The 22,152-nt window shown below is 37.3% G+C and overlaps 1 protein-coding gene across 4 annotated transcripts in view; it reads right to left on the reverse strand.

The window, feature by feature from the left end:
* Positions 1 to 22,152, reverse strand: part of Zranb3 (zinc finger RANBP2-type containing 3) — a 210,834-nt gene that overhangs the window by 3,005 nt on the left and 185,677 nt on the right. For all 4 annotated transcript variants that reach the window (XM_042683551.1, XM_042683549.1, XM_042683550.1 and 1 more), the window contains 7 exons: positions 20,519 to 20,710; positions 18,418 to 18,512; positions 14,625 to 14,726; positions 13,262 to 13,404; positions 6,695 to 6,805; positions 5,155 to 5,530; positions 483 to 614 (listed from right to left, as the gene is read on the reverse strand). In XM_042683551.1, coding sequence (XP_042539485.1) covers positions 483 to 614; positions 5,155 to 5,530; positions 6,695 to 6,805; positions 13,262 to 13,404; positions 14,625 to 14,726; positions 18,418 to 18,512; positions 20,519 to 20,710 — 1,151 coding nt within the window. The remainder of the gene's footprint in view (positions 1 to 482; positions 615 to 5,154; positions 5,531 to 6,694; positions 6,806 to 13,261; positions 13,405 to 14,624; positions 14,727 to 18,417; positions 18,513 to 20,518; positions 20,711 to 22,152) is intronic.

A 22,152-nucleotide genomic window follows, 5' to 3' on the forward strand; every position in this document is an offset into this window, starting at 1 on the left:
TTTAAACATTCATACTGGTAGATAAAACCTATATAACTTTTCTCTTTCATTTTAAGCAATAGAGAATTGCTGAAAAAAATGTGGCAAGGCCATTAAGTTTCATAGGTAAGCCAATAGTGTGATCTTTGCAAATTAAGTGTGGTAGACTTAGAGATCATTCATAAATTTTTTTCAGATACTTTAAGATATCCTTAGTTGTATGAAAATGATGGCTCTCAATACACAACAGTTCTAGTTTTAGGGTCTGTGTCTCTTGAAGATGGTAACCCGTAGGATACCTTCATGTTTTCTTGCTAGTGGAGATATGTCTTAGGCACTAGAATAAATTAGTAGGAGAGCAGCTTCTCTTTCCTCTGTGACTGAGAACTTACAAAGGCTTTGAGAGGGGAGACCAAAGGTCTAAGTTCCTCCACACATATATGCAGTTTTCCATTGATCTGCTCAGAATGGAGTCAAAGCTACTGTCTGTGAGCATCACTGACCTCCTTGTGACAGACTGTGCAGAGAGTCTGTAGGTTGTCCAGGGAACACTGTCCTCCTCCCTCATACACTGGCTTCATGTGATCCACCTGCCAGAAATGTCCTTCTACTGGGTTTCTTATCATTTCATTCAGCTGCAAAAGACCCACATGATCAGCAAATTTCAACATATGCTGGAGAAAGTGTTTGTTCCGCATTGTGAAATCAGGTTTCTACAGCAAAATCATGGAGAAAATACATTAGGACAGGTTTTTCTTTAGTTTTGTGAGTAGAAAGCAAAAAAACAAAAATGATTCTCTAGGTTAGTAATTTAAAGGCAATAAAATGTGTACCTGAAAATAACTTTTTTTCTCCCTTAACTCACTTATAACTTTTTAAAAAGTTACAAGCAAATTATCAAGATTCTTCACAGTGTAGGAAATCTGGTTGTTTCTGTACCTTTGAATTAGTTTATATATTCACTAAACTAAAAGTGAGAAAACAATAGTAACAGGATGAAATTAAAACTCAAGTTGAATGTCAGTGGCTCATAGCTGGGCACAGGTGGGTTTTCTCTGTAATCCTAGTTACTCAGGAGGCTAAGTTCTGAGGATCACCGTGTGAAGCCAGCCAGGGCAGGAAAGTCCAGGAGACCCTAATCTTCAATTAATTACCAAAATGCCAGAAGTGGAGCTGTGGCTAAAGTGGTAGAGCACTAGCCTTGAGAACAAACAACAACCTAGGCTCTGAGCTTAATCCCAAGGACCAGCACAAAACAAGACAAAGCAAACCAACAGTCTTCAATTGCTGACTTAAATGTATTTAACACTGTATTAGTGGCAATGTATCCAGAAATTATACATTATTTGCCTGAGAGCTTCCAAGTTACATGAACTAGAATGTAATCTTTTGGAATTACACAGACATCCACTTAAAACAGCCACTATATGGACAGTCCATATATATATATACATACATATATATATACACATATATGTGTGTGTGTATATATATATATATGTATATATATATATACTTTGTATTTAGTCAATGATGACCTACATTAAAAATTGGATGTATTTTAGCATTTTACTGGAGGTAGTAAAACCAATGTGCACAATGGCGGTGAAGTTATATTACAAAGATGAGTATGCCAGTTGTTTTTATTTTCTTGGTCTTAGGTAGAAATTATAATCATCTTCATGACTACTAGTCATGAGAATCCAAAGTCATTTCTAAGACACTTTTAAGAAAGCTTGCCAGCTCCTCTAAGGCACAGTGACCTGATCAATACTGCTGACCTGTGAGTGACCTCAAGAGGCAGTAAGGTGACATAGTAAACTTGGTCTAGTTGACCTCTTTCACAGCCTGCCATACTTCCCCTTTTGTACTAAACTTCCTAACAACTGCTAGGAGATACATATTGGTTGATTTTGAGGTTGGCATTGTTAGAAGAAACTAGAATAACAGTTTGAATGGAACATTCTTAGAAAAAAAATCCACTTTGGTCTGCCTTTTGTAACCAATTCTTTTCTCTGAACAGCTTTAATCCTGACATACAGAATGATCCCAAAGCTGCTGCTTTTTCACTAGCAACTGTACAGCAAATCAACGAGGGCCACATCTGAACAATATCTCATAAACTGGTTTTCCTCCATCTGGGCTTCTTATTCTGATAGCACTCTGGTTTGGGATGTTTACCATGTGACTTCTACACCACTAAACAGGCTAACTTCAAGATGAGCTTCATTTCATTGTGCATCTCTTGGAAGCATGTCTGCTGAGGCAGCGGACAGTATCCAGAATGTGGTAGACAGCCTTCAGAATAGTGTAATACATCGCTTCTCATTAGAGACATAGTACATTTCTATAGCTCTCAAAGATGATAAATTTATAGAGTATTTATTAATAATATTAATCAGTAATAATAATAGTAACTCAATAATACAGCAGTGATAGGTAAATAAATCTCATTTGTTTAGCTAGCAGGAATTCATCTCATATTTTTGTTGCAATTTGAAAGCAATAAAATATTTATCTCTTATAGGCCTTGAATTTGCTAGTAATTTGCATAGCAGAGGAATATCTTTTTTGGTTTTTTTTGTCTGTCACAGGACTTGAACTCTGGGCCTGAGCGCTGTCCCTAAGCTCTTCAGCTCAAGGCAAGTGCTCTACCACTTGGGCCACAGTGCCACTTCCAGTTTTCTGGTGGTTTATTGGAGATAAGAGTTTCACGGACTTTTCTGCCTGGGCTGGCTTTGAACCATGTTCCTCAGCTCTCAGCCTCCTGAGTAGCTAGGATTATAGGCATGAGCCACAAGAGCCCGACTAGGAATATCTTTTTTTAATCTAGTTAAAATCCAATTAAACCCCTATAAAATTACATATCTTGTTTTACTTAAAATTTTACAACTGTTCAGAAAACAAGATCAGAATCCAGCTGAATTTTGGAAACCCAAGTGAATATTGATGCCTATGACCGATAAATATTTTGTTAAAACCTCTTTATTAAAACTATATTTTACAATGGAATGAATTCACATACATATCAGCCTACATCTGCATGTGTGCACACACACACACATCCCCACACACAGGTATCTCAAATGAACTACATTTTTCAGATTATTTATTGGCTCTTGCCATTCAATATTAACATCATGAAAAATGGAACCACCAGACTTTGTGTCTGTAGATGCAAAGCATCACTTGTTAAGATCTCTTCCCAAGCCCTCCCCACCTCCCCGCCCCTCCCCTCCCCCACCTCGCCCCCAACGCCCCTTTCCTTTTCAGTCATGCTTCTCCACCATGCATGGCGGGGGCAGCAGTTTGGTAAATAAATAAACTTCTTTTCCTGCCTGAATTGCACATGGTGTTCTCTTCATCGGCTACCTAATGAAACCTACCTATTTAATATACCTTACATATGTTGCCATGACTCGGATGGGGTTTTTGAGTTGGAAAAGTTAGAATTTCCTAACCATCCCTCTTCTACGAACCAAACCGCCTTGAGACACCACGCGAGGCTTTTCACCAATACCATTGCTGGCCTTCACATCCACGTCCACACCACTTCTCTACTCTGTTCAGTGCCAGCCAGTCTACATGCAGTCCAGATCCAGTCCATCTCTTCCAACCTGGAAGACAGGCCTCATTCCCACCTAGACCATCCTGACTACCTCCACCATGTCCCTCAATGCATGATGAGACTTCTCCAGACTTCATCCAAGAGACTTGCCTCCTCCACACTTCATCTAAGGACTCACGTCTACCAAATGACTGCTGCTGCCTGCTGCCTTCTCCAGAGGGGACCACATCTCAGCGTTTTACCCCTACAATTGATGTGGAAGTAGCCAGAGAGAATCTTCACCTTTTTTCATAATTATCAAAAGGATGGAATGTAAAGTCCGCACAGAGACACCTCCTCCCTCTTGGCTAAGTTTCCACCCAGTGTCTGTTGCTTAGGTAACTGGCAGACCTGGAAGCAGTCACCTTCCCATCCTGCTGGGCCACCTCTGGTCACACACCTCCTATCTGACCTTAGGAGGGTCCCAGACCCTGAGGTCACATCCAGATCCAGGGTGGCCACACCTTTCCCCCACCTGGCCACACCTCTTCCTGTCCCTGGCCTAGATAAGTCCTGGCCCAGAGGTGGCTGTCCCCCCTTTTCAGCCATGCTTCTTCACCATGCATGGCGGGGGCAGCAGTTCAGTAAATAAATAAACCTCTTTTCCTTCCTGAAAAAAAAAAAAAAAAAAGATCTTTTCCCAAAATAATGGAATCAAAATCTAATTAAGCTTCTACATCTTATTATCAATATTTAGGAAATTAGAGGAGATAGAAGAACATGCCAAAAAAAGTACCATAAAGACACATGTGGGAAATCCTGTAAGCAAAGAATCCATTTTTATCAACAATTAATGTTTAAAAAAAAAGCAATGTTTAAAAAAAGGGATTGGATAATATTAGCGATTAAATAAAACTTAAAAGGCATAATAACCAAATAATATTGATATTATATTCTAATTCTAAATCAAACAAAATTAACTTTTTTTTGTACCAGTCTTGGGACAAAGTTAACTTCTGAAAAACATTTCAGAGACAATCTTGGAAACTACGTATGAACTTACTATATTTAAGAAACTATCATTTGAATTGTGATGTACTTCAAAGAAAGGAGAGAAGGGCAAAGGAAGAGATTGAGGGAGGGAGAAAAGAAAGGAGGAAGGAAGAAAGGAGGTTAGTCTACCTTGGGAATACCTAATAAAAATAATGACCTATTGTTTAGAATTTACTTTAAAATAGTCCAAGAGGGAAACAAAAGTGAGACAGGGTAAGATAGAATCAAATGGCAAATTGGGTTTTACTATTGAAGCTGGATGATGATTATTCCTAATTTGTATATATACTTGAAAATTTCCATACTAAAAAGCTTTAAAAAGGCACTTGCTTTCTTTTTTGCTCTTGCCTATAATCCTAGCAACACAGTAGAATGAGATCTGAAGACTGAGGTTTGGAGCCAGCCTAAACCAACAATTAAATAGCAAAAAGCCAGAAGTGGTAGCATGGTTCAAGTGATAGAGCTCCAGCTATGAGCGACAAAGCCAAGCAAAATAAAGTTAACATAACATTAGGGAGTCAATATTCATTGCTCATCACAATGTTGCCTTCTTTCTGTCACGAGATATAATTTACCTGTTCCAATGGGAGCTTTGAAGTCCAAGCAGCATTTAGAAGATTCTTCCTCTGACTTTTAGGGGCATCTCTCACACATAAAAAGAGTTCTTGTGCATTCACGTTACATAGCTGACATACCCCATGTTCAGTTTCAAATACTTGGGCTCGAAGGTAAGAATTATTAGATCGAATCCAAAATTCTTCCTGACATTTCAGAGAACAAAACCGTGAATCCCAAGCATTTGCTTGATACTCTTGATTAGTGGGATGTTGACAGCGAAGGCAAAGTGGATTTCCTTCATTATCCACAGCTTGCAAATACCCTTTAGACGTAGAAGGATTCACAATGAGATCATCTTGAGATGTGTAAGAATTTCCATCTTCAAGGAGCTCTCTACAATTAAACAAAATGTCAATAGGTAATAAATAAATAATGACCATAATCAATGCCTCATATGAAGGTCTAAAGTTTCTATGTGGATAAACAATTAGCAGGGAATCCATAGATTTGAAATAGTTGTAGTGGGCATTCTGTATTCCTTGACAGGTAAAGAAAAACAGTGTGTTACAAAAATTGAATTGATACATGCTGCCTCTCGTGATTTTACATGTGTCCTTATTAAGGAATTAAGACTTTGAAACATCTGGAAAAATTGGAAAAGATGTTAGAAAATGTTTCTTTGGGCTGGAAGAGGCTAATGTCAAATCCTAACTAACGTTTATCAGCTACCTTTTTTCTAACTATAGTGGGTCAGATAGGTCCGTACAAACTCTTCCAGCATCTTCTGGCTTACAGGATACATACAGGAAGTCTTCATAGCCATAACGTGATCGATTGAAGTAGCTGACCATGCTGATAGGAATGACCAGAGAAAGCTCATTAACTCAGGTAAACTCAGGGCTGGTAAATTAAAATCAGAACTGAAATATGAGAACATGTAATCAGTTTGTTAGAATTAGGAAAAGGTACATTACTTAACTGATTTAAAAGTCCTGCAGCAGTGGAGCACTGGTGGCACATGTTTGTAATCCTAGCTACTCAACAGGCTGAGATCTGAGGATAGAGGTTCAAAGCCAGCCCAGGCAGAAAAGGCCCTGTGAGACTTATCTACAATTAACCACGCAAAAACCAGAAGTAGAGCTGTGGCTCCAAGTGTAGAGTGCTAGCCTCAAGCAGAATAGCTCAGGGACAGTACCGAGGCCCTGAGTTCAAGTCCACAACTGCAAAAAAGAAAAAGAAAAAAAAGAAAGAAAGAAAAAGTCCTACAACTAGAAATAACTGCTTAGCTTATTTTCTATGGTTGGTTAGCATCAAAGGAAAATCTTTCTCTGGTTAGAACAGTTCAAGGTTGGAAAACAGTTTGAATTTGTACCTTCCATCATTTCTTATTTACAAGATGTTAAGATCACATGCTTCACATAGTTGCTAGAAAGACTAAAGAGCTATGAAATCATGAAAGCTCTTTGTAACCTCTAACATGACACACGAAGGTGAAGTACTATTACAAAATTAATATATATTTTAAAAGACCTATTTTCAGTACTACTGTGTCCTTACTTTGTGGAAGGGTCCTGGGGCCTAGAGTCTTTCATGATCAGACGAATACAGCCACCATCATTCTTCACTTTGTTCATTGAGGCAACAGCAACATCTTCTTTGGTGATGTATCTAGAAGAATTTACAGATATTTAGTAGATTTTCTCTCATAATAGTTTATATTGTTCTTTGCAAGGGCACCATAAGCAAAAGCAAGCTATAACTCTATTATTGTGCTAATACTAAAGTTAAAAACTGTTGTCCTTTACATGGGGGTACATTATGTAGGAAACATATCTCTTTTTCTTTTTCCTTATTGTTAAAATGAGCATATATTAGTTGTTCAAGGAGGTGGTTCATACATGTTACAATGTATCCCAATCAAACCCATTCCTTCCATTATTCTTCTTTATTCCAATCCCAGATTCTTAAAATAGCCTCAATAGTTTTCACTGTTCCATTTTCATATGTACAAATAATTACCTTGACTACATTCATTCTCATTCATCCTCTTCATTAGCCCTCTCCTTCTCTGCTGGCGACTTCTCATCCCAAACTCGTTTTCCTGGAGAAGATCTCTCTTTGTTCTAATTTGTTCCTTCAACGTTTATTTTTCTAAGAAACTCAATACTTATTAAACTACCCTTTGGACCAATTTTTAAAACTTAAGAGGAAAAAGGTGGATGTGGAAATAAAAAAGACTGAATACAGATAAAACAGCCTTACAGATGCTACCTATTAAGCTATGCAGAGACCTTCCCAGTATTTTACCTCCCTCTTGACTATCTCTCTAAGGCACCTCCAAATTATCTTACTCAGTAGCAATACTGTAGCAGTGTTTTGTATAAAGTGATTCTCATTTTAGTTAACCAGGTTCAATCACATCTCCTATAACCTGAAGGCTGTTCTCATTAGTTTCAGCCCATACAAGGTTTATGGAATCTTCCACTCAAAAAAAACTACTCTTGATGTGGGATTCAAAACCTTTTTATACAACACTATCAATACCACACACAATGGTTCAGGGACTGGAAGTAAAGAGGAAAGTAATTCTAATGAAAAGTGACAGGGGAATTTAAGTAGGTAAGATGCAATTACCCAATTAATTAGGATGGCCCAGTTTCTCTGGTAGTTTACACCTCTTATGGAATTTGTAAAAAGTTAGTTTAGACTTGATTTCTTCATATTTTGAGTGGTTTTTTGCTTTTGTTTTGTTTCTGGTTGGTTGTGGGACTTGAACTCTGGGTCTGGGCACTCTCCCCGAGCTCTTCAGCTCAAGGCAAGGGCTCTACCACTTGAGCCACTTTTCTGTAACAGAGCTATTCTGCACTTTTTTTTATTGGTAATATGTCATTCAATTATGTGTGTAAACCATGTAATACATTATCTGTCATCTGATTAATGGGCATGTACATCATTTCCAGTTTTTCTATCACAAACCATGTTACTTTCTCAATAGCTCCACATTAAGTATACCCAAAATAAATAAAATTCCTGATATAAAAGTCTTGAGTGCTTTAAATGTGGGTGGATTTTACTAATTTCATTTCTGCTAAGCTGAAGCAGTGCATGTCTCTATCAACAATGAATGACAGTGTGTGTACTCCCACAATACATGGCATTTTTAAAAAAGTCTCTGCTGACGTGGCATGGTGGTGTACGTTGGAATCTCGGCACTTGGCAGGCAGAGGCAGGACAACTCAGGATTTCCAGACAACGTTGGGCAAAACCTCTCACACACACAAATAAACAAATTCTCTGCTAAAAGGGGTAGGCATTTTTATTACTTTAAAATTTCATTTTTCCTGTAACAGTACAGATGGGTATCTTTTTTTTTGGGGGGGGGGTCGGGTCGTGGGGCCTGAACTCTGGGCCTGGGCGCTGTCCCTCAGCTCTTCAGCAAAAGGCTAGCTCTCTACCACTTGAACCACAGCACCACTTCCGGCTTTTTTCCTATGTGGTGCTGAGGAATCGAACCCAGGGCCTCATGCATGCAAGGCAAGCGCTCTACCACTGAGCCACCTTCCCAGCCCCAGATGGGTATCTTTTCATATTTGCATTTCCATTTGTGTGTCTTCCTTAAAGTAACAACAACAACAATACAAAAACAAGCTAAATTCTTTTTTGAGAATCACAGTTCTTCCATTGATCAAGCTATACTGTACTCATAACCTGACAGATGGAATTGTAATGTCTTTGTACAACTATTTAATAATAAAATAGTAAAAAGGAATCACAGTTCTTTTTTTAGTTTTCTTCTTTTGAGTTCTTTAACGTGCTCATTGAGTTTCTAAACTTCCCCCAAACTTCTCATTTCTTCAACCATTTTATTCCTTTGGTAAAAAAACACTTTGCTAAAGTGTTCTTGAGGATTCTAAATAAACTCAAAATGTTCCTAAATCTGAGGGCAATGGAATATTAAGTCTTGCCTCCAGTATTTTCCAATGTGTGAATGCTAGATGCTGAGAAATCTAGTCAGTGATTTAGGAACTAAAAATAACCTCTTGCTCTCATGTAAGAGCCTTAAGCATACATTCTTGAAGTCCACATACACCCCAAACCCCAGATTGATCTGCCCCAAGAAAGAGAGGTGAAAAGTTTCCAAGTTACCAATAATTTAATTTTCATTGAAGTATGCTATTAAGCTTAAAGTATATCATCTCCCAAACAGATGTGGTAAAACCTAATTTTGGCATATAGGGAAGGAAAAACGTTGGTTACTAAACTAATTCCTGGATTAATAAGAGTTTAAATTGGCAATTGCAAAATTAGTGTATGTTGCAAAGTGGCCCGTTCTAATGAATACAATCTAGGGCTTTGGGTCACTTTTTAGAGATTAGTTATAGGTAGAGGATAAACAGTGGCCAACTTTCTGCTAAATCAAGCCTACTTTTACTAAATCAGAAATGAAACTCACTCAAAAACAAACTGTGGCTGGTGATGTTTTCATTCTTTGTTTTTGTTTTGTTTTGAGCCACAGCTCCACTCCACTTCCAGCTCTTTCTTTCTTTCTTTCTTTTGGTCGGTCATTGGGGCTTGAACGCGGGGCCTGAGAGCTGTCCCTGAGAGCTTGTTTTCAGTGTACTATCTCTCCCTTTACCTCCACTGAGCTGGGTCTTTCCAAGGCTGACGGCCCTCTGGATCCGTTTCTGTAGAGACTACACTGATGTGAGCGTGGGAAGAAGGAGCTCCAGGGCCTCACTCCTCCATTTTATTTAGCCTCAATTTTCACATCTGCTTTTCCAAAATACTGAGATTTACTGAGTTCTGCCAGGAGAACTCAGAGTGTCTCTGACAGCATCTCACCTCGGCAGGTGCATCAGCTGCATGTTGAGGATCTAGGTATCCCTCCTTAATAGTGCTCTCTGTTCTTTTTCCTCCATTCCTATTTTTAATGTCACGGTTACAGTAGTCTTTTACCTTTGATAGCGGACACACTGTCGTATTTTTTTCATTTCCTTCTCTCTTTCTCCCTTTCTTTCCTTCCTTTTTTCCTGCTTCTCCTCTTCTTTCCTTTCTCTTTCTCTCTGTCACCCAGGCAAGGCTCAAAAATTCCTGAGCTCAAGTGTCATCCCCTCAGCCTCATGTGTGATGGCACTAAAGGTATGTACCGATGTGAGTAGCTTCAGCAGAATTAAGGTATCTCCTAGGATTCCCCGCCTCAGATCACCTAGCCAATTACCAATCCAGGTAATGCCATAAAGGAACATTTCAGATGTAACTAAGGCTAACCAAAGGTCCATAAGCCTCACTAAGCAAAGGATTTGACACTCACTGCTGACACTGTCCATGTAGAAGGTAGGACTGGATTTCTAGTCTTACTAGGTAGGACAGGTTTCTAGGAAATGATGGTAGCCCTCAGTCGGCACATAGGAAAGTAATGGGAACCGCAATTCTACATGTGCAAGAAAATAAGTTGTGACAACCATATGAGTAAGTCTGGAATTGGCTTCTAGAATCTACTTGGTCAGTACCTTCATTTTAGCCTTGTAAAACACATAGCAAAAATAACTAGCAAGGGTCAGTCTGAACTTCTTAGAGAACTATGAGAGAACAAATTTGCATTGCAATAAGACACCAAGTTTGTGGAAAGTTGTGATGGCAACAATAAGAAATGAATGTTACTTTTCTCTCTACTTCAAGTCTTTCCTTTTTTATTTAATTTCCAAACTTCTGTCAGAGTGAGCTCTTAAAAATACAAATCTGATTCTTTAATTTGATACTTTAAGATATAGCCTTACTGTATAATCTACATTTAATTTTATAAATAACACTGTATGTCTGACTTCAATTTGTATTGATTTTGGCTCAACTTTTACATATAATCAGTCATTTCTTTCAACTGATACTTTAAGTAGTCCATCATATCTGATGGAGAAGAAACAATACAACATATTTAGAAATGTTTGGAATGGGCTATAAATTCAACTGTGAAGGGAATTTATTATGTAAGAAAGACAAGATCAATGCTTCAACCAGGTCTGTATTAATAAGAATGGGTAAAGTAGAGAAGACTGGCACAAATAATGAAAAAAATAAAATAGGCATCATGCTTTTGATATTTGTACATACTTATGCTTGTGTATAAATACATGTATATGCACACATATGAAGAAATGCATGCACAGGTATTTCAAATCCACTTGTATATAAAGCAATACATGCTCACAGATAAACCCAGTTATTCAAAGGGCTTTATTTGACTAAGAAAGTATTTTATTTTAAAATTTGAACTTGATTCAAAAAGAAATTTACACTTTATCTGACTTATGTAACTGTAATCCCTCTATCCAACACCTTTACTATAAATATAAAGAAATGTTTGAAAAAAAACTGAACTTGAATGACTTCAGATAAGTTATGTACTTTTCAATTTGCTATCATCCTAAGCTAGGTCCCATCCTTTTCTTTTCTTTTTTCTTTTTTGTTGGTCATGGGGCTTGAACTCTGGGCCTGGGCTCTGTCCCTCAGCTCTTCAGCTCAAGGCTAGCGCTCTACCACTTGAGCTACAGCGCCACTTCTGATCCCATCCTTTTCTTACTCATTGATGGTTCTTTCTTTTGCCTTTTTAAGTCATGAATTTATAACCCTGGAGTAAATGTATAAAGTGCCTACAGCTCTAAAAATCCTCTAGTATTATGCCTAAGATTTCACAATAGTAACACTATAGGCATTCTAAAAACATAAATTTTTTTGTGGGCCCAGTCCTACTTACTATAGGATTTTCAATAGAATTGTTGGCGCATGCCAAGAATGTGTATAGACCAGTAAGAAGCACTTCAGTTGCATTCTCTAGTCCTGATCATCTAGAATATTTTTAGAGATTGCAATCCTGGCATCACTGTCCCTGATTAGGAATCTTTGTCCTACAGAAAGATTCCCTAAGAGTTTCAAAGGTACCCTTCCCGGTAATTTTTAGATCAGTAGTAACAATTACATATTTGAGTCCCCATTCTATTTTTTAATATATGTTTTTAATCATAAAGATACTGTACAGAGGGGTTACAGTTACATGAGTAAGGTAATGAGTACATTTCCTATGGAGTACTGTTACCTCCTCCTTTGTTTTTTTCTTACCATCCCTTCCCTCCCCACCTCCCCAACTCCTCCCTCCCCACTCCAAAGTTGTAAAATTCGTTTTCAACATAGTGTCTTGTACATATCATTGTTACAATGGGTCAACCTGTATCCTTGTTTCAGCATTTTGTTATTTCCCTTTCCCTCCCCAAATTAGAAAAATGTATATACAAGATGCAGGGCACCAGAATCAAATACAGTGAAAATAGGTTTATACCATTGGGGAAGAACATACAAAGAAACAAAAAAAAATCACATAGTACATTATAAGTACATTAACAAGAACAGCAAGACTCTTATTTCCAATTAACCACCAGAAAACCAGAAGTAGTGCTATGGCTTAAGTGGCAGATCACGTGCATTGAGCTGAAGGACAGTGTCCAAGCCCAGAGTTTGTCCCACGACTGACCAAAAAAGAAAAAGAAAAAGAAAAAATAGGAATTTGAGATCACACAAAAGTGTACTTAATTGAGACAAAGAAATGGTGATGTAATGAAAATGTCGACCTACAGATTAAGCAATGATAGTGACAAATGTGTCACAATTGAACTTTCCTTTTATTTACTTTTCAAACACAGACCTGATAGCTACTTTTCACTTGTTGAAAGGGGATGGTACATCTCCCTGGCTGCATGACACCTGAAATGCACGCCACAGGAAGCCAGGGAAGATAGATCCCAGGATATACTCTAAGATTCTTAGAGTAAAATGTCTTCCGTTGATATAAGTGTCCTAGGCTTAACAAGTCATAGCTTCCATGGCTCTGGCTTCTCGACTGATGAGCTAAAGTCATAGTGACCAAGATTCAACAACCTGATATCTTCTAACAGATTTGATCGAATTCACTATATATCTAATTATGTTGCTCTGAAATAATAGAACTGTGGTTTTATAAACACTTTTCTCTCAACTTACCAGGATTTTATTATTGGGTCAATTAGATTAGACTTTCTATAGGAATAACCCTGAAAAGTAAGAAAATACAAAATAAAATAGAAAGATGATTCATACCTCTTGGTACTATTTTGTTTGGCTTGTTGTTTTGTGATCTCTTCCAGTGCAAGGATCGGGCTACAGAACAGCTGTCCACTTTTCCTAATTACCCTTTGCTTCATGGCAGTCAGACAATTCCATTCTCGAACAAACCTTAAAATCTGATAGAAAAGAAAATAATAAAAAGAGTTAACAATCATCATGCATCTTTCTGTGAAAGTGAAGTTATTTACAACATGAGAAAACTTCAGGGTTTTTTTTTCAATCCCCCAAACAAGTTCTTGAGTAACACAATTTAAGGATTTTTTTCAACTTGAAGTTTCATATATTTATTGTAAATTATCTTTGGCTAAATTGTAAAAAGATTCTTTCAATACGAAGATCTGCTAAAGGCACGTTTCAGGACACTCACTTTATGCCCTTAACACACAAAAGGACAAACTAATAAATGTGCTAGGTGAAAGGAAAACAAGATTGGAAGCACATAGCCCAGAAGCAGACAAGGCAAAGTTTCCTCAAGAACAGCAGGCCTGGCAGGGATGACCAAAGAACAAAATAACATCAAGAATAAGTTTCTATTTGATGCCTGTTACCCTAGGGGGAAAAAACTCACCAATAAACTTGGGTCATTTTTGTTAGGGTTATTTTCATTATTAGTCAATTATAGATAACTGGCTGTTCAGATGGACTTGGATCTGAGAGTCAGGATTTGTTGATACTAAAGAAAATAGCATACTGCTACTTTTTTTTTTTTTTTTTTTTAAGATAGATGCAGCTGATCCCCTGGAAATGTTCTATTTCTACTAAAAGGTTGTTTTTTTTTTTTAAAGCCACTGTTTGCTTTTTGTTTCTCTTTTCAAAAAAATGCTCACTGCATCCTGGGTCAGTTCCTGAACATGAAGATCCTTCTTAGCAATGATCGTAACTCAGCCACACATCTGAAATTAATCCTCCCTGGCAGGTATCTGGCCTGTAGCTCCATACTAGTGATTTTGATAATGACTCCAGAGTCACCCAACATGATATTACCCCTGTTCCCAGAATTTGTCACTGTTAGAACTTAACCTTAGGGATAAAAATGTGACAGATACAAATATCACAGTTGCTAATTCTGTGAATGAGAAATTAAATGTGAGGAAGATTCTATCTGTAGAAACAGCAGCTCTAGGTGTGATCATTTGCTAAGAAGACAGACTTCACATTTATTTTTAGCACTAGGGTAATTAATAGACACTGCCTGGATTGCTAAAAATACAGAAGGTGACTTGATTCTGCAATAGGCCACATAGCACTGTTTTACTAAACTCAAAGTGATCATTACAATTATATCCACAATTTTACTTAAAACAAATACAGCTATTTTACATAAAAGTAGTCTTACCAGTGAGCGATTGTGTTTCAGTTGAAAACTTGCTGGTAAGTCTTCCCAAAGGTCTAATTTTATATCCAAAGGAATGAAGTTACAATTCATGGGTTTTCCATCCTATTTTAGAGTAGGAAGACATCATTGTCAATCCTTTTTATTCTTCAAGCACTAGTAACTACTTTAGAAGAAAATAATTATATTATGGCATAATATGTCTGGTGTGCTAAAAGATAAACTGGATAGCACATTGTAAGTAAGGGTGTAACCAACACAGATAGCTCCCCTAAAGGACTAAAGGTGAGAAGGGGAGGTAGATTCTCTCTTGCTCTCTGTAGACCTGCATTGCCTACATTTAGCCTCAAGTCTTTTGCTGCCAGCCTAGGATACTGACAGACTTGTCACACTTCTTTAGTCCCTAATCTTAGAAATATGTATCAAAACAATGTCATGTTTTGTATTCTTATATGCATGCGTGAAATCTGTTGAAATTGTTTTAAGAAGGGGGAATGAGAGAAGAAGGGATACACTATTTGCATGTATGGAACCATCACAATGAAGCCCACTTGTACAAATAATAAATGCTAATAAAGCACATTAAAAACTACGAGTTATAAATTGCAAATCAATACAAAATAATATAATGCCCTTGAAGTTACTAGCAGAATGATCATTCTCAAGAAGTAAATGTCGTTATACTTTCTGAAAATATATCTCATATCAAAGAAGGTTGAATGGTGACACTGATCAAAATGCTGTGTACTCCTAAATTGACACTTTGAAGTGAAACCCCTTTGTTTCTTAAAGATAATAATAGTAATATAAAGAGATCATCAAGAAATAGGCTGAATAGCCCTCCCCAAATGTTTGATACACCTGTCAGTTAATTAATTTCTAGAGAAATTAATTAACATTCTTTGCTTCCCTAAAACAATGTCATATCAGCATACAAGGACTCGAATCCTCACCACATGAGGAGTAAGCAAAGCTACATTTAGGTCTCAATAATCACTGCACACTATCCTGAAATCTTGAGGTTAAAAAGTAACCACAAATAGGGTTGCAGTTAATTAAATGCAACAAGAAGTTACTTCTTTTTCAATGACGAAGAAGAATATCTCAAAGAAATTCTAATGTATCAACAATATTTCAACTCATATTCTAATTCTCCTTAAGCCAAAGAAATGTTCCAGCTCCTTCTCTTTGAGAAAAACAAAAACAAAAACAAAAAAATCCAGCCAGGTGCTGGTGGCTCATGGCCGTAATCCTAGCTATTCAGGAGGTTGAGAGAAGGCTGAGGATCATGGTTTGTAGCCAGCCAGGGAAGGAAAGTCCATGAGACTCTTTTTCTCCAATTAATAACGGAAAAAGCCAGAAGTAAAGCTGTAGTTCAAGTGGTAGGGTGCTAACTTTGAGCAAAAGAAGATTAGGCACAGTGCCCAGGCCCAGAGTTCAAGGCCCAGGATCGGCAAACAAACAAGCAAAATCCATAAAAAGTACTTACTTAAACTTTAATTTGTAACTATAGTGTTTAATTGTAAATGTATGTAATTTTAAAGTTTAGATATATAATTATAAAATGTAATTGTAAACCTTAGATTTTGGTTGAAACACAGTCCTAATTATAGTACAATATTCTAAATTTCCTTCCTTCTTTCCTTACTTCCTCCCTCTCTCCATCCTCCTTGCCTCCTTCCCTGATTATTTCTCTCTCTTTATGTGTGTGCTGGTACTAGGGTTTGAATTCATGGCCTCACATTCTCACTTGGCTTTTTGTTCAAGTCTATTTGAGCCACACCACCATTGTACATGTTATTTTGGTCCTAAGGAAGGGCTTCATCTCACTCTATTGTAGCTTTGAAAAGACATGCCAATATTTCATTTGTCTCATGTCTTGTTTTTAGAAAGCCACAGTAAACTTTACATTTGAGATTTCTGACAATTATATCAAGGATGAGAGGTAGTTTATGCTACACAGGCCAGGTAGAAGAGCCAGAAATGTTGCTACAGTTGGTAAGTTTTTCTCTGCCTCCACCCCAAGGGAAAAAATGTTGACCATAACTTCACTATCCAGAATGAAATGTTTAAAGACTTTAAGGGACTCTGAATTCCTGGTGTGCTTTGACTGCCTGGCTTTTCAAGCTTCTTCTGGATCACTTTTCTATTCCTCTCATGTGGAGGTTTGAGAAGCACAGCCTCAATCTGCAGGCCTTCTGGAAAAGAGACATTTAAATCCACTTGAAGGATATCAAAGGAGTCACTGGTCTCCCCAGTCTCTCTCAGTACACCTAGAGTCTCCAAAGGGTGGGCCGGGTTCATTACCACAAGAGGAGAATAGCTTAGTTCTTAATCTCTATCTTGTTGTGGATCTGTGCTAGATCCTGTTTAGGAGTTTTAGATATTTATGGTCTGGACATTTCCTTCTAAATGAAGAGTATTACTAGCCAGCACCAGTGGCCCATGCCTGCAATCCTAGTTACTCAAGAGGCTGAGATCTGAGGATCATAGTTCAAAGACAGCCAAGGTAGGAAAGTCTGTGATGCTCTCATCTCCAATTAATCACCAAAAATCCAGAAGTGGAATTATGGCTCAAGTGGTAGAGCTCTATTCTTGAGCAAAAAGCTCAGGGAGAGTGTCCTGACCCTGAGTTCAAGTCCCAGAGCTGGCATACACACACACACAGGCAAACAAATACACACACACACAAATTCAACAATGAATCATGACATCAACATGATATATTACAACAAAATGAATATCAAGGAAGATACAAGAATCCCATTGTATTGTATTGAGACTTTACAGAATATTGCTAAAAACATAAAGCAGCTTAATTCCTCTGATTATATACACTTTGAAAATGTAATTATTTTTCATGAAAATATGATCTTTACATATAAATATATAATGAGGGACTGGGAAGGTGGCTCAGTGGTAGAGCACTTGCCTTGCATGCTCGAGGCCCTGGGTTCGATTCCTCAGCACCACATAAGAAAAAAGCCAGAAGTGGCGCTGTGGCTCAAGTGGTAGAGTGCTAGCCTTGAGCTGAAGAGCTGAGGGACAGCGCCCAGGCCCAGAGTTCAGGCCCCACGACCAGACCCCCCCCCCAAAAAAAAATATATATATAATGAGTGTAGACCATTATTAAAAATAGGATAGTGAATATTTTAAATGTTTCATTTTAATATTGAGTACTGTAGATATAAAGATGTGCTCACACAAACAAAGGCTCCTTAAAATCCATGAAACATTTCAGTGACACAGAGGGGTGCTGACTTGAAAACGCTGAGCATCGCTAAATTAAAATATCATAGGAATCTGAGTGATCTCATCACAAAAGCTTCCTATCTTTATTCAACACGGAGATGAGTTAGGTGTCTAAAAATGTGTCAGCTCCTGCTGCTTTCAACTACCTAGTGCCAGAACTAACACTTCTTGAGAATTTATGAGGGCTAGGCACTATGCTGAGTGCTCTTTAGGACTAAACTTATTTTATCTTTCTAACAAATCCCTCCATAGTTTACAGTTGAGAAAATAGAAACACAGAGAAGTTAGGTAATGCGTCTAAGATTATACACTTAATAATAGATTTAAACAACGGCAGTCTTGCCCTGAAGTCTATATTCTTAATGAATATCATGTTGTGCCTCTCATTATCTTTAGATTTTAACACAGGAACTGGATAATTAGCTTTAAGAAGAAAAAAAAAAACTAGATTAGATGCCTATCTCACTGTTAAATTTTTCCATTAAAAAATAAGAAAAGAAAAGGAAGTCTTTGTTTCAAGCTATGAAATTTACATGATGCTTACCTTAGTATAGAGGTGAATTCGGTCAGTATTCTTACTTGCACAAAACATTAAGGTATCGTACACTGGCAGAGTGTCTGAATGCTTCAACTGCTCTACTATAAAAGATAAAAGAGACTCTGAAGATTCATATTCCCTCTATTGAAAACAGTTTATTTTGATGAAATTAACTTTAAGATGTCATCAGACTTTTTACTATAAGTACTGAAATGAAAAGTTACATATATCAAAAACCTGGGAATACAACAGAAGAACATAGATTTGATAGTAAAGGAGCAAATACCTATTACTGAAGGAATAAGCAAATTTCTGACATTCTTGCAAAGGCATAACTTAGTATTTCTTAGTACTTCTTGGGTCTTAAGACAAGATTCCGGCAAACAGATGCAGCTATCTTACTTTTGGTTAACTGAGATGTGCAAAAAGATTGCCTATTATATGTCAAGTAAAGCAACTGAAGGTAGGCCACCATGTCGAAACCCTCAGAACAAATCAAAGAAATGTCAATGCAAAAGAGGAATTTGATAGCTCTAAGCTTTATGGCCTGGTTTTTGTTATGGTTAAGGTATGTCATAGTTGCATGTGTCACAGACAATATGCTGATTCCTAGTGTGAGGTTTAGCTCACTAGGCATTTGCTGTCCTACAACCCACGTGGAGGAAGAATCAACAAGGAAGTCAGAAAGGCACAGAAGAGTATAACCCTCCTAAGTCTCTGTTGTCTATTTAAAAGGGGTTACAATTAGACCCAAACAAGATTCTCTTTGGGAAGATACTGAGGAATCAGAGGGAGAGAAGGCAGAGAGAAGAAGACAATTATGTGAGCTTAGAAATTCTTACATGAATGTTTTGTTTTAAAGCTGCAAATCTGCTTCCAAATTAATCAGTGCTTAATAGTAATTAACTTAAGATAAATTCCAGCAGCCTCATCCCCAAAATTTTGAGGTTTTAATAAAACTCTGTAGGTTACTATGGTCACTAAGTAAGTAAAAAGAAAATAATCTAAAAGTACGTAAAATCTTCTCCTAGTTGGACAATAAAAGAATGTGATGTATGACTACAAGCTGAAATTTACTACCCATCAAGCTATACATAATAGATGGAATCAGGAAATACAAATGAATCTGAAACATTCTTTGGCATCTCTAAATACAATTTTGCTTCATATAGTTTTGAAATCATATTTCTTAAAAACAATAAAAAAATTAAAATACATTAAGTATAGTCATTTAAAGTTGAGAGTCATAGGCTGAAAGCTTGTCATATTGTAGGACAAACACTTTATCCAAATGCCTGAATATTTCATACATCAAGGACATCACTATTTTATCCCCAATTCACTTAACTGTTTTGCTCACTTTTTTTTCTCTATTGACTGCCTTTCTGACATATTGTCTTCCCAATGAATTTCTTTATAACTTGACTTCATACTAAAAAATTTAAAAGAGGTTGTTGGTCATAAACAAACAACAAAAAATTCATGTAGAAAGGATTAAGGATTTGGGCTGGGAAGATGGCTCAGTGGTACAGTGTTTGTGTTGCATGCATGAGGCCCTGGGTTTGATTCCTCAGAATCACATAAAAGAAAAAGCCAGAAGTGGTACTTGACTCAAGTGGTAGAGTGCTAGCCTTGAGCTGTAGAGCCGAGGGACGGCACCCAGGCCCAGAGTTCAGGCCCCATGACCGACAAAAATAAAAAAAATAAAAAAATAAAAAAAAGAAGTATATTTAAAAAAAGGATTAAGGACTTAAGTTTTTAAAAAGTAATCTGTCAGTTGTAACCATTGTATCTAAAAGTACTTTCCAGAAATCAAATAACACCCTTGAAGTATAATGGACTAGGTTTGGATGAAGCAGGGCAGCAGGTCTGGTGGTAGCACATGCAGCTATTAACTGGCTCTACTCCATAGATAATGTCTGAATGCTAACAGACACATGTTGTTCTTCTAGTTATCTGGTGTTTACGTATGTGAAAAGTGGTTTGTATTTTTAATAAAGAAGGGAATAAAAGATACTTAGAACAAGGCAACAATCATGTATCAATCATAATTCAGTGACACCATTATGGTTATTATCAGGACACCAGAAATGAAAACAAGACTTACCTCCCTGGGGTATGAGTCTGTCTTCCTTCTCAACTTCTATCGTTTCTTCTTTGTTCTCCATCAGTTGGTCAGGAGCTGACTGTCCAAGGACTTGTTTTTCACAGTCTGAGCTCGCATCAACTTTTTTGGAGGTATCTTTCTGAGAATTATCTTCCTCATTTTTGTTTTTGTCCTGGATACAGTTGATGCTGCCTGTGTGGAATTGTCAAAATATTTTACATTTAAACACACAGTTAAAATGTAACAGATAAGTCTTATAAAAAGAAACCAAGTTATTAATGTTTGTTCATTCTTTTAAAGCATTTATCAAGGGCTTATTATTTCCCCTATTTCTTGAAGATTGCCTTTTGAGTGGCAGAGACAGACAATAATATAAACAAATAAAGACTCCACTGAGGTTTTTGTGAATAAGATAATGGGGGTAGAGGGAATGGTGAAAAAAGGATGAAATCCAAAAAATTAAAGGAATGATATTAGAACATGACATATTGTGGAGATTATGCTCTCAGTGGAGACTCATGTGAGCTCAGAGATGTTTACAAAGCCTGGCCCGACCCTATATTCCTGGATTAGATTCTAAATGCAATTGGAACTAAATGGAGTTAGACTGAGGAATAATAACGGCTGAGAGCTGAGGACCGTGGTTTAAAGCTGGCCCAATTAACCACCAGCAAGGTTAGAAGCTGTAGCTCAGGAGGCTGAGATCGAGGATTGTAATTCAAAGCCAGCCTGGGGAGGAAAGTCTGTGAGATTCTTATCTCCAATTAACTACCAAAAGGCTGGAAGTGTACAGCACTAGCCTTGAGATAAAAAAAATGAGTGGGACAGCACTCATGCCCTGAGTTCAAGCCCCAGGACTGGCAAAATAAAAATAAATAGGCAAGCAAGAGCTCATAGTTCTGTCCCAGAGTTCAAGTCCCAGTACTGGCACACACACACATAAACAAACCTATTATGGGCATGTTAACATGGGATTCCCATTAGATATCCAGGTAATATTATGTACCCATTTAGATATATTTAAGTCTAAAATTCAAATGGGAGATATAAATCTGGGTGATTTTTCAACCACACATGTTAAGAACAAAGCACTCAATGTATTCTATACTACTTTTCTCTAAATCACTATAGACTGAATTTGCAAACTTTATAGACTACTATATTCTAATATTATGGATTCTACCCTTTCCTCAAAAAATTATATGGAAGGGGCTGGGAAGGTAGCTCAGCGGTAGAGTGCATGCCTTGCAAGCATGAGGCCCTTGGTTCGATTCCTCAGCACCACATAAACAGAAAAAGTGGCGCTGTGGCTTCAGTGGTAGAGCGCTAGCCTTGAGCTGAAGAGCTGAGGGACAGCGCCCAGACCCAGAGTTCAGGCCCCATGACCGGCAAAAAAAAAAAAAAAATTATATGGAAGCCAAATTTAGCACCAATTTTGCTGCTGGGGTATATACAAATCAAGGATGGACATCACTGTGCTAAATTACAATAATATATATCTAATAATTATAACTTTAAGATAAAGTAATGCCACTGTTGAGATTTTTTTCTCTAAGCACACTATCTTGTATTCATAAAGGGAAGTTTGTTTTCTTATGTTGTATTAGAGTGTTTATTGAGTCAAGGGTCTAGCA

Source organism: Dipodomys spectabilis, unplaced genomic scaffold, assembly GCF_019054845.1.
Source record: "Dipodomys spectabilis isolate Male_0828 unplaced genomic scaffold, ASM1905484v1 ptg000081l, whole genome shotgun sequence".
NCBI lineage: Eukaryota > Metazoa > Chordata > Mammalia > Rodentia > Heteromyidae > Dipodomys > Dipodomys spectabilis.